Source organism: Myotis davidii, unplaced genomic scaffold, assembly GCF_000327345.1.
Source record: "Myotis davidii unplaced genomic scaffold, ASM32734v1 scaffold292, whole genome shotgun sequence".
Taxonomy (NCBI): Eukaryota; Metazoa; Chordata; class Mammalia; order Chiroptera; family Vespertilionidae; genus Myotis; species Myotis davidii.
Window position 1 is genome coordinate 5,160,803 of NW_006285042.1, and position 15,851 is coordinate 5,176,653.

At 37.0% G+C, this 15,851-nt stretch overlaps 1 protein-coding gene across 7 annotated transcripts in view; it reads right to left on the reverse strand.

The window, feature by feature from the left end:
- The window catches only part of SHPRH (SNF2 histone linker PHD RING helicase, E3 ubiquitin protein ligase), a 67,593-nt gene that overhangs the window by 41,610 nt on the left and 10,132 nt on the right, over positions 1–15,851 (reverse strand). For all 7 annotated transcript variants that reach the window (XM_015558527.1, XM_015558525.1, XM_015558526.1 and 4 more), the window contains 12 exons: positions 14,575–14,704; positions 13,185–13,403; positions 12,623–12,701; positions 11,597–11,747; positions 10,140–10,245; positions 9,258–9,514; positions 7,177–7,836; positions 5,182–5,433; positions 4,315–4,393; positions 2,312–2,475; positions 1,943–2,199; positions 569–690 (listed from right to left, as the gene is read on the reverse strand). In XM_015558527.1, the coding sequence (XP_015414013.1) occupies positions 569–690; positions 1,943–2,199; positions 2,312–2,475; positions 4,315–4,393; positions 5,182–5,433; positions 7,177–7,836; positions 9,258–9,514; positions 10,140–10,245; positions 11,597–11,747; positions 12,623–12,701; positions 13,185–13,403; positions 14,575–14,704 (2,476 nt within the window). The remainder of the gene's footprint in view (positions 1–568; positions 691–1,942; positions 2,200–2,311; positions 2,476–4,314; positions 4,394–5,181; positions 5,434–7,176; positions 7,837–9,257; positions 9,515–10,139; positions 10,246–11,596; positions 11,748–12,622; positions 12,702–13,184; positions 13,404–14,574; positions 14,705–15,851) is intronic.

A 15,851-nucleotide genomic window follows, 5' to 3' on the forward strand; every position in this document is an offset into this window, starting at 1 on the left:
GAGGGTGGGGGAGGGGAGGGTAAAGGGGAAAGAGCAACCAAAGGACTTACATGCAGGCATAGAGGCCTAACCAATGGACACGGACAACGGGGGGGTGGGGGTGGTGGTGGAGGGTGATGTGGGGACAGGGACACATATGTAATATCTTAATCAATAAAAAATATATTAAAAAAAAATTTTCCTAAATTTTCCAAGTACTTAAAAATATATATTATTTCACCATTATGAAATACTTAAATGCCTCTAAGGACTATATTTTATTTAGTTTTGGGAGAATGAAATAAAATTTTCTAAACTAAAGTTATTAGAGGAGGTTTTAAAAGACTACATTTATATCAGTACTTTCCTCATTACTACTAGAAAGCCCCTAAGCATCACTACAGTTTATTATAAAGGCTACAAAACTACATAATTTCTTATTGTATTACAAATGCAATAACAGATTGAAGTAGTTATTGAAAAGAACACTCAATGATTCATTCAAGTTGCAAAAAGGTAACACTTGAGTTCAGACAGAGAAAAGTTATCATGAAGAAGAGTGAGAGATAACAAAGCAATCACCTTCTACCTTTAATGATGTGGATGCCTGCTAAGCCATTGAGAGCACAAACTAGTTGCCGATGTGCTTCTTCACATTCAGTTCCACATTTCTTCTGCAGTGATGTCAGAAGCTCTTCCATTGTCATGGTGCTACAAGAAGAGGCAGACTGCTTAGAACTTGAAAGAAAATGCTAAGCGAGAGTATTATATCGCATAAGATCATCAGATGCTTACAGAGTCTTTGTGAAATCTTCAGCATCTTTCTCTTCACCTCCATTTTCACCATTATCACTTTTGTTCACAAAAAGTGAACTTAATTACAGTTGTCCTCACTTACCCATGGGGATACATTAAAAGACCTGCAGAAGATGCCTGAAACTCGAGATAGTACCCAACTCTATAAACTAAAAAAATATAAAAATACCTTTTATATCTGGAGTGAAGCAAAAACAAAACAACAAAACTCCACAAGAGTCCTAATTTGGAAAGAGATGTTAAAAATCATAAAAATAATTTGAAGATGTGATTCTCTTCCACAAATGAAGTTTCATACCAAAGAAAATGACCACCCTGCTAAAATAATTGACAGCTCAGCGAAACTGTGGGCTAGGAAGCTAATTGCTTAAATGTTGTGTATTATTACTATACAAGAGGCCTGGTGCATGGATTCATGTACTGGTGGGGTCCCTCGGCATGGCCTGTGGGGGTCAGCTGAAACTGGAAGTCTAAGGCCACCTGCCGCTCCTGCTCATCCCAGTCCCGCTGCGCCTGCTGCAGGCTCACGCCCAGTCAGTCCTGATCTGGAGAAGCTTGTACTGCTGCAGTGGTGCTTGCCGGCCATGAGCCCTGTGTCTGGTGCTTGTAGATCAGCTGAGCAGCGTCCCACTATTGGAGTGCACTGACCACTGGGGGGCAGCTCCAGTGTTGAGTGTCTGTCCCCCAGTGGTCAGTGTATGTCATAGCGACTGGTAGATTGGTTGTTTGATCATTAGGTTGCTTAGGCTTTTATATATATATATATATAGGCTAGAGGTCCAGTGCATGTATTCGTGCACTGGTGGGATCCCTTGGCCTGTGACCTCTCGCAACCCAGGACCCCTAGTGGGATGTCGGAGAGCCGGTTTTGGCCCGATCCCCGCAGGCCACGCAGAGGGACCCCACTGGTGCATGAATACGTGTACTGGGCCTCTAGTATGCATATAAGATCTTTGGTTAATCTCTCCCTGCCCTTCCCCTCCCCCCTTCCCTCTGAGATTCATCAGTCTGTTCCATTTTTCCATGCCTGTGGGTTGAGTGTCTGCCCCCAGTGGTCAGTGTGCATCATAGCTACTGGTCAAAGGATTGCTTAAGCTTTTATATATATAGATTCTCAGTTGTAATGGGAGGAAACTGATAATGAAACCTTTTTTGGAGTGGCAGGAACTCTCCGCGAACGGCCTGCGGGTGGCAGCAGGCCTGCCGGAGCCTCAGCAGTGGGTACAGGATGGAGGTGACAGTCCTTCGGTCCAGGCTGCTGAGCTTCAGAGCCCAGTCAGAAATCTTCCTGAGTTTGACTACGGCATCCTGGCAGCACACCTCGTGCTGACGGTGATAGAAATGTCTTTCCACTGGAGAAAAGTGGAGCCAGTGGGTTTCCTCTGTCTGAGGAGGTATCTGAATCTGCAGAGAGAGAGAGAGAAAAAAAAAAATTTCACCTGGAAATTTAACTGTTCATTCCATCTCTTTTTTTCCCTTTTAATACCCTTAATTAATAAAAACTTATTGTACTGACTTGGTCAATCACATCTTTCTTTGCAGACCTCCACAGAATCTTGGCAATAAAGCTGTAGAGGGGCTGAGGATTCTTCCTGCAGTAAGGGTGGTAGAGAAGTCGAACCCACCAGTGCTTGACACAGAAAGGTTCAACACCAAGAAAGACCACTAGCCCGAAAAGATCTGAAAAGACAAAAAGAACAGAGCACACTGAGAATAACTGCTTCTGTATTTCTTCATTGCAGTTGTTAGAAACTGCCCAAATTGTGGGTGTCACAACTGCAGGAGTATTACCAGCAGCTAGTGGGTAGAAGCTAAATATCCTTAAATGCAGAGGACAGCTGCCAACGAAAAAGAATGATCTGGCCCAAAATGTCAATGAAGCAAAGGTTGAAAAATGCTGGTCTAACACACACACAAACAAATGAGACTTCCACTTTCAAATACAACATAGTAAATCATAGCAGGCTAACGCTCCCATTGTAACAACTACAAAAAGAATGGACACCACAGGAATCAGAGTTTTAAATAAATCAAAGAGAGGAAGAAAAGAGGAAGGAAAAAATCCCCTAAAATTCCAGAAAGTTTTGGAAAACTTTCTTTAGGTAACTTGGCAGGAAGAAACTTTTGGGTGTGATTATCTTGACTGTGAAAATAGATTCATAGGTATATATATTTAAAATTCCCAAATTTTACATGTTAAATATTTACAGCTTTGTTATATGTCATTTACTTCTTAACGAACCTGTTTTTAAAAACATTACTCAAGAATTTGCTGAATGGTGACAAGCACTCAAAACATCTGCCAACACCTCACATATCCAAAGTAACCTACCCAGAAAACAGGAATTTTTGCTTATACTCTTTTAACATTAAAATCAGAAAAAAAGTAACTGAGAGGTTTTTTTTTTCAGTATCTCTCAGCTAACTTTTGAGATGAATGAGATCTTAGTAATACCTAAATAGCTACAATTTAGGCAGTTTCCAAATGTAAGCGCAGACCACTAAATCTGGCCTGTTAGTTATCCTGATATTATTCTATAAATATATACTTTAATATAACTTACTAAAATTATACAAATATTTAAGTATGTACTTATAAAATCTCCCTAGACGATGTTTTTCTTCCTAAAAACAATTATCAGAAAGCAGACTGTTTTTAGGTCACAATAATGAATGTTGATATTTTTATTTTAGCAGAGTGATAGTTGTCTTGATGAAAACAAACAATATACAATAACTTGAATTTTCAGTAAGATAAGTTTTGAGGATGAATATTTGCCATAGGACTCCAAGAATATTTATATTTTACAATTTAACAACATTTTAATGACAGCTTTTTGGGAACGTCTTATGTAGAACAACTTTAAACTTTTAGTTTTAAATATTCACAACTTGAATAAAAGTTTTAAAAATGCAATGTCTGCTCTTTGGAAAAACTAAGTTACATAAATGAGTATGTAGTAGAAGCATGAGTTATACTGTGTGTGGGGAGAGAGAGGAGAATTAGGCACAAGCTAAATGTCCAAGAAGAAAAACAGTTGAAGGGATAATGGCATAACCACATGGTGTGATATTATTCAGCTATTAATATTTTATTACTTTTACAATTAGTAAAATTATAATGAATTCAGACAATAAAAATTATGGTCCTATTTTTATAGATACAGCCAATTAAAATGAATTCTCTCTCTCTCTCTCTCGTTGGGTTCTTTGTGTTTTCTATCTACTACTTTGGAACTTTGAGTTCAATTTGGACCTTATCTCCACTGTACAGGCATGCGCAATGACTGTTCAACTTAGTACAATGGGAATACTCACTATATAACTGTGCTCATGTCTATAATCAAAAATTACCCAATTCCATTAAAAAAGATAAATGCTTATAACTACAGGAGTCAAATATAAATACATATATAATCACTTAAGTAAGGATTTCAGCAAAGGTTAAAATAACAATACTTTCTCTTCAAAAATTAAGCTTTTCAAATATATGCAGTATGTGAGAAAACCATATATTACCCTCCAGTCCTCTCTGTACTGGAGTACCACTGATGCACCAGCGATTAATCCCACTCAAGCGCTGAGCCATTTCTGCAGCCTGATGAGAGAGAAATATGGAATAAAAAAGAAAAGAAAAAATAACCACAGGAAAAATGCAGAAGTCAGGAATGTTGACTCATGAAAACAGCCCATGGAAATCGACACTTTGGGTCAGAAGCACTTGCTTCTATTTAGTAGTTACCATACTCCATGTTGACTGTCTTATTCAATGGGCCAACTTATAATATAGTGGTTCTCATTAGCAGGATGCCATGTGCCCCCCCCACCCCCCGCCAGAATGCCTGATACATCCTCACCCCATCCTGCAGTGAATCACTGTACTAAGAGATGTGATTCAAAAATTCAGGTTACAGGTGGGCCAAAGACAGGAATAAAGACATGTGACAAAGGATGAATCAAAATTCTATCTTCTAAAGTAGCATTTCCATTGCCATCTGGTCTCTCTGATAAACTACCAAAGTCAACTTTGGTACAAAGCTATCAGAGCCTATATGATAAGCTTTCCACTCAGCAGAAATGCTTACGAAAGTCTCTAAATACAGTTTAGTTTTATCCTCATCACACATAAACTGCTATCTTATTCAAATATACATGGCACTGCATACAGAGCAATGATTCAGAGTACTGAAAAATTCCTAAGGGTTATGCAGTTCACAGCATAAAAACAAATGTAAGAGTATTTAACAGCAAACTTCTGGCTAATATCAACACTGTGGTTAATTTATTACATTTAAATTATTAAATTTTCTATGGACAGCTTCTCCCAACCCCTTCCCCTGTCCCCATCTCTTCCTCAGCTCTCAGAAAATCTGCAGAAACTCTCACTTTTACAGCAGGACATTCAACCATCTGAGCTTCATCAAGGCAGATCCTCCACCATTCCACAGCTACCAGGGGGCTTGGAATAGCCATATAGCGCTTCTGGTTCCGTAAGCGACGTCCATCCTCACTATTGCTGTGTGGGATATCTACATAATTTAGCTCTGAACGAAGGACATCATAGGTAATGATAACTATATCCTGTTCTGCTAAAAAATGAGGCTGTAAGAAGCCATCTTTCTTCACTCCTTGATATACCTAGGAAATAACCAGCATAGACAGTTAATTGCAGAAAAGCTCTTCAAAGGTCATTGAAATAATCATTTACATATCCCTTACAGAGCCCTTTCTCCATGTTTAGCACCAACCATGCTTTGGGATACCTTCCATACCTGTCAAGAGAAAGACACATTTTAGTGTGGTAGACTAATAATAGGAGCAAAGTGAAAGGAACTGTAACAGAAGTAAATGTAATAGCATCACATTGGAAGGACCAACTCCATGGCTGGAAAGGTAAATTCAGAAAGGAATTAAAAGTTTAGGTGGATCTTGAAGAACATTTAGGAGTTCTCAAGGGGAAGGACAGGAGAAAAGGACATGACATATAGGTAGGTAGATAGATGGAATCAACAACATTTGCAAAAAAACACAATGATACAAAAAACTAGGAAAGTAAGGGCTATTATTTACTGAATGCTTTTTATATTTCAGACACTGTACTAAGCTTTATCTACCTTCAACAACAATCCTGTTAGAGGCTGTTATCATTCCTGTCGCACATGTAAGAAACATGAAGTAACCTGCTCAAAACTGGTAGAGCCAAGCCCTAGTCTGTTTGCTCAGTGGTTAGAGTGTCGGGCCTCCCTGGACTGAAGTGTCTTGGGTTCAATTCCGGTCAAGGGCACAAACCTCGGTTGCAAGCTTGATGCCCATTACAGTTGGGGCACATGTGGGAGGCAATCAATCGATGTGTCTCTCTCACGTTGATTTTTTCTCTCTCTGTCTCTCCTGCTCTGTTCCACTCTGTCCAAAAATCAAACCTCAGAGGGAAGACAGGGGAGGGTGGGCGGGAGGGGGAGAGATCAACCAAAGGACTTGTATGCATGCATATAAGCATAACAATGAACACAGACACTAAGGGGGTAAGTGCATGAGCTGGGGGGATGGGCGGGGGTAATGGGGGGTGAAGGACACATATGTAATACCTTAATAAAGAAAATTAAAAAAATAAAAAATAAATAAATAAAATAAAAAAATAAACAAAAATAAACTGGTAGAGCCAAGATTCAAACTAAGGTCTGTTTACCCCACAGAACAGAGCTGTTCAATCACAAAGATGGCATTTTGCTTATTACTCTCTCCATGCCTATGAAAGTGGCTGAAATACAGAAAACCTACAATAACATTTGAATGGGAAGAAGAACTGAGTGAAAAAGAACATTAACATTAGTAAACACTGACACTGAATGAACACAAACTACATGCCAGCACTTTATCAAATAATCTTCCCAGTAAGTCTGTGAGGAGATACTATTTTCAGAACTTAGCACAATTCCTGGCATAAAATAGGTGCTCGATAAATATTTGGTAAATGAGTAAATTCTTACTTTATAGATAAGGTAACTGAGGCTTCAGAGGATGATTCTGGAGCTATGAAGTGGTGGGTCAGACAAGTAGCTACTATCATACAATGTTGTTTTTGAACTGCATTCCTCTCTGAGTATAAATGTTTATATAAAGACTTTCATTTACATGATAAAGAATTTGTTCAAAAGCTTGCATATCTTTCTGCTCAAATTCTTTAACTTCTTAACTTCTAGTGTGAGAAAAAAATAGTCTACCATTCTATTGAATGATCTTAATTTCCTCAAGTTCTGATTTACTATTATCTCATTACGTTATTTTTTGGATAAACAACTAAGTGACAAAAATTATAAAAACTATCATAAAGTAGCAAAATTTACACTTTTCTATTCCTTTAAGGAGCCCAAATTGCCTTACCAAGACTCGAAGAGATGATGATCTCACATGCCTATTGATTTCATCCACCCACTGATGACATATGGAACTGGGTGAGATGATCAGAGTTGCTCTAGTTGATACTGGCTCCATTGCAACAAGGCAGTGGGGGCAATAGAAAGGCTTAATCTTCAGATTCTTCTCTTCATAATTCACACATTTTGCATGTTGCCACAGGTGGCATTTCAGGCACTGAACACGAGGCTTACGGTCGATATGGTCAAGTTCACCACATATGCACTCAAAGCGATAATCAGATGAATTATGGGGACTCATAATATTAGAATGTGGCACATCACCACCAGCAGGGTTTAGAGATTCAGCTTGGGTCTCTGCTGCATCTTCTTGGTGGACTTCAAAGACACAGGTACTTGTGGATGTGGTAACATCAGTGATTCCAGAGTCACTGGTCGCTGGATCATGATCTTGTAAACTGAGATTGATGTCAGGTCGACTTTGTTCCTTTTTTGTGGATGGAACAGCCTTTTTTCTCATTTTACTACGATTTCTCCTGGGCTTATAGTAATAATAGTAAGGATCATCATCATCATCAGAGGTGTTTGATGGCAAGTATTCAGAATCTGTGTCCTTGCTCAATGACTTTCTGGATTCTTTCTGAATTTTCCTCGGACTCCATACTGCCTATGAAAAACATTAATTTATTTCAACAAGCTACATTTCTGAAATTAAATTTCCAACTTTGTTGATGGGCTTTACATAAAAATCCTGCTACTGTTTTTCCTGAAGAGAATTACTCCTGATCAGTGACTTTCAATTTGCCCTTTCTAAAAAGCCTCCCCATAGTCTGCAGGTCTAAAAAAAAGGCATACTGTATAAGAAAGATATGGAGAAAATAAAAATTAGAAAGATAAAGGGAGTTATTCATACTTTGGTATTAACCTCTTATAATTTATAGTCTGCCTAAATCAATAAAAGACTAGTAGTTTATAATACATAAATATATAAATGAGGGCGATTATAAAAATTACAAGTACTAAAATATAGCATTTAAAGAAAGTGAAAAGTTAACTTACTAGTTACTGCAATTAGCAAACAATGCCCTTCTTTCTTTCTCCTTTCTATTTGTGTTCCCTCCTGCAATTATTTATTGTCAATTCTGTTTGATGTTGGGGATATAATTTGAGGAATACTTAGCCCCTGCTTTCAAAGGAGTATGTTGGAAAGAGAGAACAGTAAGACGATGATGCTACAGGAATGTGTAAGAGGGCTGTACTGAGAGAGGCTGTGATGAGAAGGCAGGTGCCAGTAACAGCTTCCTTGAAGGGAGGTCAGAGCCAAGGTTGAACAGAGGAGTTGGGACACTTAACACAGAATGAATGGTATCAATTGAAGGAGATTTTCTTGTTTTGGCGATAGAAGAATTAGTAAAAGCCAGGAATTCATTGTATTCTTCTACCCTGGCTGGGGAAAAACTGTTAGAGACTCCCTATTGAGGAAATGAACTTATTTATCTGTGTTTTTCACAGTAGCCAAGCTGGGAGCTCCACAGTTGGACTTGCTGTCATTAGTCTTTCCTCGATTTATGTTTACAAATTCGTAACTATTTTCTTAAAAGCAAATTGAAATTAATAGCCCCAAAGAAGCAGTTTTATAACAAAATGCAAACATTTTATAAGATGAACATGGGAAAAGAAAGACTATATAAAAGATTCAAAATGTATATAAAGAGCTATGCAAATATAAGGTATCATTAACATTTTTAATATATGGAACAAACTTTTAAACTGCTGACAACAGCATAAGAATAGAGAAGTTAAACTTTATAATATGCTTAACTAACTAATTTTATAATTCATGCAATAAATACTTGAATACTTGCTTATAGGCCAAGCAGGGTTTGATGGTAACCAAAATAAAGTTTCTATTCTGATGGAACATATATTCAGGAAGTAGAAAACATAAGTCATAGCCATAAGTGATGTTCCTAACCAGGCTGTTATTTATCTTCAGATGGTAAAAGCTTTAGTGTCAAGGTGGGACCAATCAGTTCATTCTGTGAGGCATCACATATAGCTACTTAGTAAGTGTAAGTGCTCTGTTACCTGCTTTTTGGTTTTATCATATATATCCTCTTCCTTGTAATTCTTCCCCAATGTAAAAGTCCCAGAAAAACCATGGCCTTTGATCTGTTTCACAAGACCTTCGAAAATTAAACATTTCAGCATCCGTTTCAGAAGACTCTTGTTACGATGAACATCATATCTATATATAGAACTGACATACTTATAGATGGAAAGGATGGAAACTCCCTTTTTTCCATTCATTTCTTTCACAGCTGTCAGGATCATCACACGTGTAGCTAAATGTAAAAGGATATGCTAACTCAGTCAAAATAATTAAAATTAAAAGAAAATAAAAATCAGTTCATTTTAATGTGCATTGAGAAACAAGTTAATAAAAAAATAAAGCAAAGATTTACTGAAGGTATGTTGTCTCTATATTGTCATTTTGAAGACTACCTAATAAAAATTTATCTCAACACATTAATAATTACTGTAATGGGTATAATTTAAGAAAGCATTATTTGTGAGTTTATTATTCTTACAAAGCAAGTATCACTTAAAATTATTTTAAAGACTCTCTCACAATTATTCTATGTATGCTATTATGAGTAAGGGAAACATTCATTTGTTAGCAGAAATTGAGGTAGCTATGCTTGAGAATAAACAAAGCCTGGTTTAAATTGTAAGCTAAAATTTTTTAAATATAATATTGAGCAAGAACTACCTGGACCAAGTTAAAAAAAAAACAAGAATTTATTTTGTTAAGATACTTTGACTTATAATTAAACCTATTTATTCACAGTATAAACAACCATAAACACAATTATTCGTAACAATGACAAGATATCTCCATATGAGGATTACCAGAGCTACAACAGAAAACTGTAAAAAGATATTTTCTTTGAGAGATTTCATACTTACGGGGGCACTGAACTTTTTCTTTTGGTTCAATTTCCATAATCTGAGTTTCTGTGTTTTTTACTTGTCCTCCAGAATGTGATGGAATGAAATAATTGACCACTTTTCCCTGATATAAACAACATTCAGTAGTCACATAGGGTTTTGCTTTCAGAATTCTGAGTTGCTTATTAAAATTAACCTTCCTTCTATTAAGGAGATGCAAAAGAGTTGTAAAAAGTTATAAAAAGGCTAAATGTGCTATTCATACCTACCAACATTTTTTTGTTTCAGGGCTTACAGCTAGCTATCACTTTTACAAACTGTGCAAATTATATATTATCTTAAATTATCTAAATATTAAGTGTGGGACTTCTGCAATTAACTTTTTATTATTATTATATTTTTATTGATTTCAGAGAGGGAGACGGAAAGAGAGATAGAAACATCAATGATGAGAGAGAATCACTGATTGGCTGACTCCTGCAGGCCGCCTACCAGGGACCAATCCCGCAACCCGGACCTGTGCCCTTGACCGGAATTGAACCCAGGACCCTTCAGTCCAAAGGCCAACATGCTATCCAATGAGCCAAATCAGCTAAGGCTGCAATTAACTTTTTAAGGCTTGTTTAAATACAGAATTAACCCATTTAATTTATAATAATACTAAATATAACTTAGAATTAAAATATCTAATGAGAAAATGCCAAAAAGAAATTACTGATACTTAAAACTGAATACTCCAATTTATTTTTCTACAAAGGAAATAGCTATTTTCTACTGTCTACTCAAACCTGAAGGCCTAACATTGCAAATCGGACCCTATCAAAATATCATATTATCACTAAGTTTGTGAGCATGGTGGTGGGTCTTACAGCTAATTACAGTTATAGCCTTAATTAGTGGGCTCATTTCAGCAAATTTAATTTTAGATTTAATTAGGGAAAAATATGAACTCTATTTCCTCAGTGGAACAGTTTTAAAACTCTGAAATTTACATTTTGATACACAATTATATATTTTGGAACAAGGATTTCCAGTTTATTTTATCTAGCGCTCTAATTAATAAGCTATGTATCCTTTAAAAAGTTCTCATTACATTTTTTATTTACATATCTGATATTTGTGCAATTTAAAAAGAAACAGTCTCAAAAATATTTAGTGGTACTATGGAGACTTGTAATAGTGACAAAACATTTGAGGAAGTAATATATTTTCCTAAGGGCATTTCTCTGCCAACTAAAAGCAAGTTTGGTGAGAGAATATCCCCCTTCCTAGTTGGCCAACATCACTTAAGACAACCCTGTCAGGGCAGAAACATCCCATTCTCTGTGCCCACTTGAAGGTAACTAATAGCTAATATAAGTCATCAGCTGCAGCCTAAATGCAAGGGTTAACTTAAGTACCAAGCAAATCTTTGACCTATGATGATTTATGAGAACATATGTCCCCTGCTTCCCCAAGCCCTACAGTACTCCTACCTCAGGAAGAGTCAGAGCATCTTGTTTGACATCCTGTCGAATGTGTGTCAGAATCAGAGCCAAAACCTCCACTGTCTTTCCGAGACCCATCTCATCTGCTAAGATTCCACCAAACAACTGTGGCCCAGCACTTGGGTACTCACGGATGATGCTAACAGAGAAGAAACAAGAAAAATACACCATAGGAATACAATTAAAATTATACTGTTCCTAAAGAGAACTAGAAGAAATGCATAAAGTCTAACTTTTAAAACTACATTTCAGGGTGAAACAATTCAAATCCCTATTTCTAGAATATAAGACTGTGACAACCAAAAACTGCTTAAGCCAGGGGTGGGCAAACTTTTTGACTCGAGGGCCACAATGGGTTCTTAAACTGGACCGGAGGGCCGGAACAAAAGCATGGATGGAGTGTTTGTGTGAACTAATATAAATTCAAAGTAAACATCATTACATAAAAGGGTACGGTCTTTTTTTTTTTAGTTTTATTCATTTCAAACGGGCCGGATCCGGCCCGCGGGCCATAGTTTGCCCATGGCTGGGTTAGGGCAATTACAATCTCTTTAAATATCAATGACAAGCCCTAACCGGTTTGGTTCAGTGGATAGAGCATCGGTCTGTGGACTGAAAGGTCCCAGGTTCGATTTCGGTCAAGGGCATGTACCTTGGTTGCGGGCACATCCCCAATTGGGATGTGCAGGAGGCAGCTGATCGATGTTTCTCTCTCATTGATGTTTCTAACTCTCTATCCCTCTCCCTTCCTCTCTGTGAAAAATCAATAAAATATATTAAATAAAAATATCAATGACTAAGCATCTTAAGTCTCTTGTATAACATTCATTTACTGAAAAATGACAAGTTCTATTAATTCTATGTCTATCTTATCTATAAAAATGACTAATGAGACTTTAACTTAGTATTCCTTCTTGAGGTACCGCCAAGGGTCAAGATATATATTACCAAACTCATATAGGTTTCATAATATTTATTTTCAATATCAAACACATAAATAAAGTTTTGCCATACCAGCCTGTGTATGGGTTGTAGTAGAGTTTCAAGCCCTCAGATGTAACAATCTCTCGCCATAAGAAGTGCAGGGCATTTTCTAAAGAAAAATATAACCATAAAAATAAGTTTTTGTTTGTTTTCTTTTCTGCCAGATAAAGACATTAAAAATAAGTTAACAAACAGGATAACCTGGTAAGCCACATACACATGGGAAAAGGCTAGGAATTCTTTTACTGTTTTCTTTAGATACTATTTTTTAGCTTCCTATGCTTTGGGCACAACTATTTTTCATATAAGCAAGTGATAAGACAGAAAAACAAAGTATAGCATATAACAGATTAATAGGAAAAGAAAACTAATACATATAATCAACTCCTACCCATGAATGAATTTCCCTAACTTCAATTTTGAGGCATGTCTTAGAAAATAATTGTTCATAGTAACACGCATTCTATCCTATCTTTTCAATATGATTTGTTTAATATTAACACCCCCATCACCCCCCCCCCCCCCACCACCACACTCTCTCTCTTATAATCCCTCTTATCAATTTGCCTTTCTGGAAGCATCTTATACTTGCCACTAACGGGAGTACTTCTGAAATGCTCTTGTTGTAGCATCCAATTGACAGCCTCTCTTTGGTAAGGTCTCAACACAGGAGTCAATGCAGGATGCTGGACATCCACTTGAATGGACTGTGTTTCTTGCTGATGTGTTTGCTTCACAAAGTGATAGAGCTCATCAATGTCCTGTCCCTCTGGCTCACTCTCTGAATCTTCCTCATCCTCTTCCAACACATCTGTATATCCAATAACAAGGTGCTCAAAACAACCCGATTTACCTTTTATAGTTACAAGCAACTCTTATTTCGAAGACACACCATGCACTCTCGCAACTCTGAGGATTTAATCAGTGTGTTTTGTCACTGGAGGGCCCTACCCTTAATTCTGGGGTGCCTGGCCAGCCTGCATGAGGGGATGATGGCTATTTGCAGCTGGTCACACCCTCTTCAGGGTGGGGGTCCCCACTGGGGTGCCTGGTCAGTCTGGGTGAGGGGCTGAGGGCCGTTTTCAGGCTGGTGGGTGACTGAAACTCCCAACCTCTCCTTTTTGTCTTTTTCTTCTAGGATTTATTTACCTTCTATGGCTGTCACTGGAGCTGAGAGTTGGCTTTATATCTGAGGCTTGGCTCCAGCTCTGAGACCTCGGTTTGTTTGGCTTCTATAATTGAAACATTGTTGCAACTCCAGCTCTGAGGCCCGGCTGGCTGAAAGCAGGTTTCTGGGGAATGTTTAGCTTCTATAATTGCACCATTGTTTCTTAGACTGCAGCTCAGAGGCCGGCAGCAGCAGGCGGGGAACCTTGGCTTCCTCCATCACTGGAGCAAGCAAGCCTCCTGTTCGCTTCAGCTGCCTGGCTGTCAGCCGCCATCTTGGTTGGCAGTTAATTTGCATATCGCCCTGATTAGCAACTGGGAAGCGTGTCAGAGGTACGGTTAATTACCATGTTTGTCTATTATTAGATAGGATAATTTATTTCACTTTTATATATTCATATAAAAATATCCACGAGACATAATGTCTCTATGTCTAATAAGGCAAGAGTTCCCACTGTATACAGGCATTTGGTAGCACCTATAGCCAATCAGGAGGTAAGTATGTAAGTCAATAATACAAATTTGTAAGAATATCAGATTCATTTTTGGGCACAACTGCCATGTGGAAAATTTGTGCCTACTATAACATGAAAAAAAAATTTACTATAAGCTAAGCACAGTAAAAAGTAAATAAGGATACAAACTATATTAGTAAAATTATAAAAGTATAATTTTGTCAGAAATTTTATGGAGGTTGTTTAATTTTTATTATGGTTTTATTAGCTGTCTTTTCTGATTGTTATGTACAGGAGTGTGGCGTGGGGAAACCACAACTCTTAAGTAACAGCAATTTTTAAGCTTACTTTAAAAATTACCTGGAATAATGAAATTGTATAACTTTTCCATCACTTTCTTCATGAGTTGATTGAACTTTTTCATTCTTGAATTTGCATCACTCAAAAAGTCTAGTTTTGCTAGGCCATCTTCCAAAAGATAAATTCCAACCTACAAAGAATCAACATAGAAATATTTTAAATTGTACTATGCCACTCTTTATGAGGATATTTAAAAAACATTTTTTTTTACTATCATCATTTTTATTGTATTTGTCACACAAACACCAAATCTCTATCTATCAAATTTCCCTCATCTATTTTCACTTTCAGTAACAAATTCATTCTAAAAAAGAAATGCTTACTATATGTGGTGCATCCTCCAAGTTGCTAGGAAAAAAAACTTCCCTAACTTGACCCAAACCTGGGAAGATGTGATGAGAACACCAATTCTACCTAGCAAGTCAATGATTTCCAAGCTGATGAGCATCAGAGTAATCAGTGAAGTTGGCTAAGAATGAAAATTCTCCCAAAAGATGCTGACACACATGCCAGGAGTTAGATTTGGGAGTCGCTGTTAATAGCTCAAACATTTAAATGTATAGGAAACTGAACTTGATTATGTTTTATACCTTGATTCTGGTAAAGCAACGCAGTAGGAAGCTTTACAGTCGAAAATACTTTAATTTGAATAATGGCACCGGTATTTAGGAGCTAAATAAACAGCAAAATAATTTATTTGTTTTGACCTAAATGTTATTTGCAAAATGGAGAGAAGTCTATATGAGATAGTCCAGACTATACAATTTTAAAACTTCCTAAAGGTAGATACTAATAAGTGCAGCTTCCTTCACTCCCCTCTATTATCCTGGATCTGATTCCCTAATCACTGAGATTCTCATGTTCTTTCACTAAAGAACAAGAATCCAAAGCAGCATTATACAGAAATGGGGTGGCCAAGATTGCATTTCATTAACATTTTCACTCTGCTTGTGTTCACTTACAGATTGCTTACTATAGCAGTTAATAATGCGGATTTTTTTTCAATAGATGGAGTTACACATATGTTGATATATACGCAATTTGATATGTATCCTATTTTATTGTATTGACAACAAGTTTCAAAACTTTCTATGTCAAATTTTCTGAAGGTGTTAACATCATAGATATTTTTACGCTTAAAAATGTCAAATTTCATGCCAAAAAAAGAACATTTGCAGGAATTTTTAATTCATTATTTATAAGAAAAGTGCTGCTGAAAGTTATCATATACTTCAGGAAGCTTATGGTGAACATGCTCCATTTCAACATACTTGTGA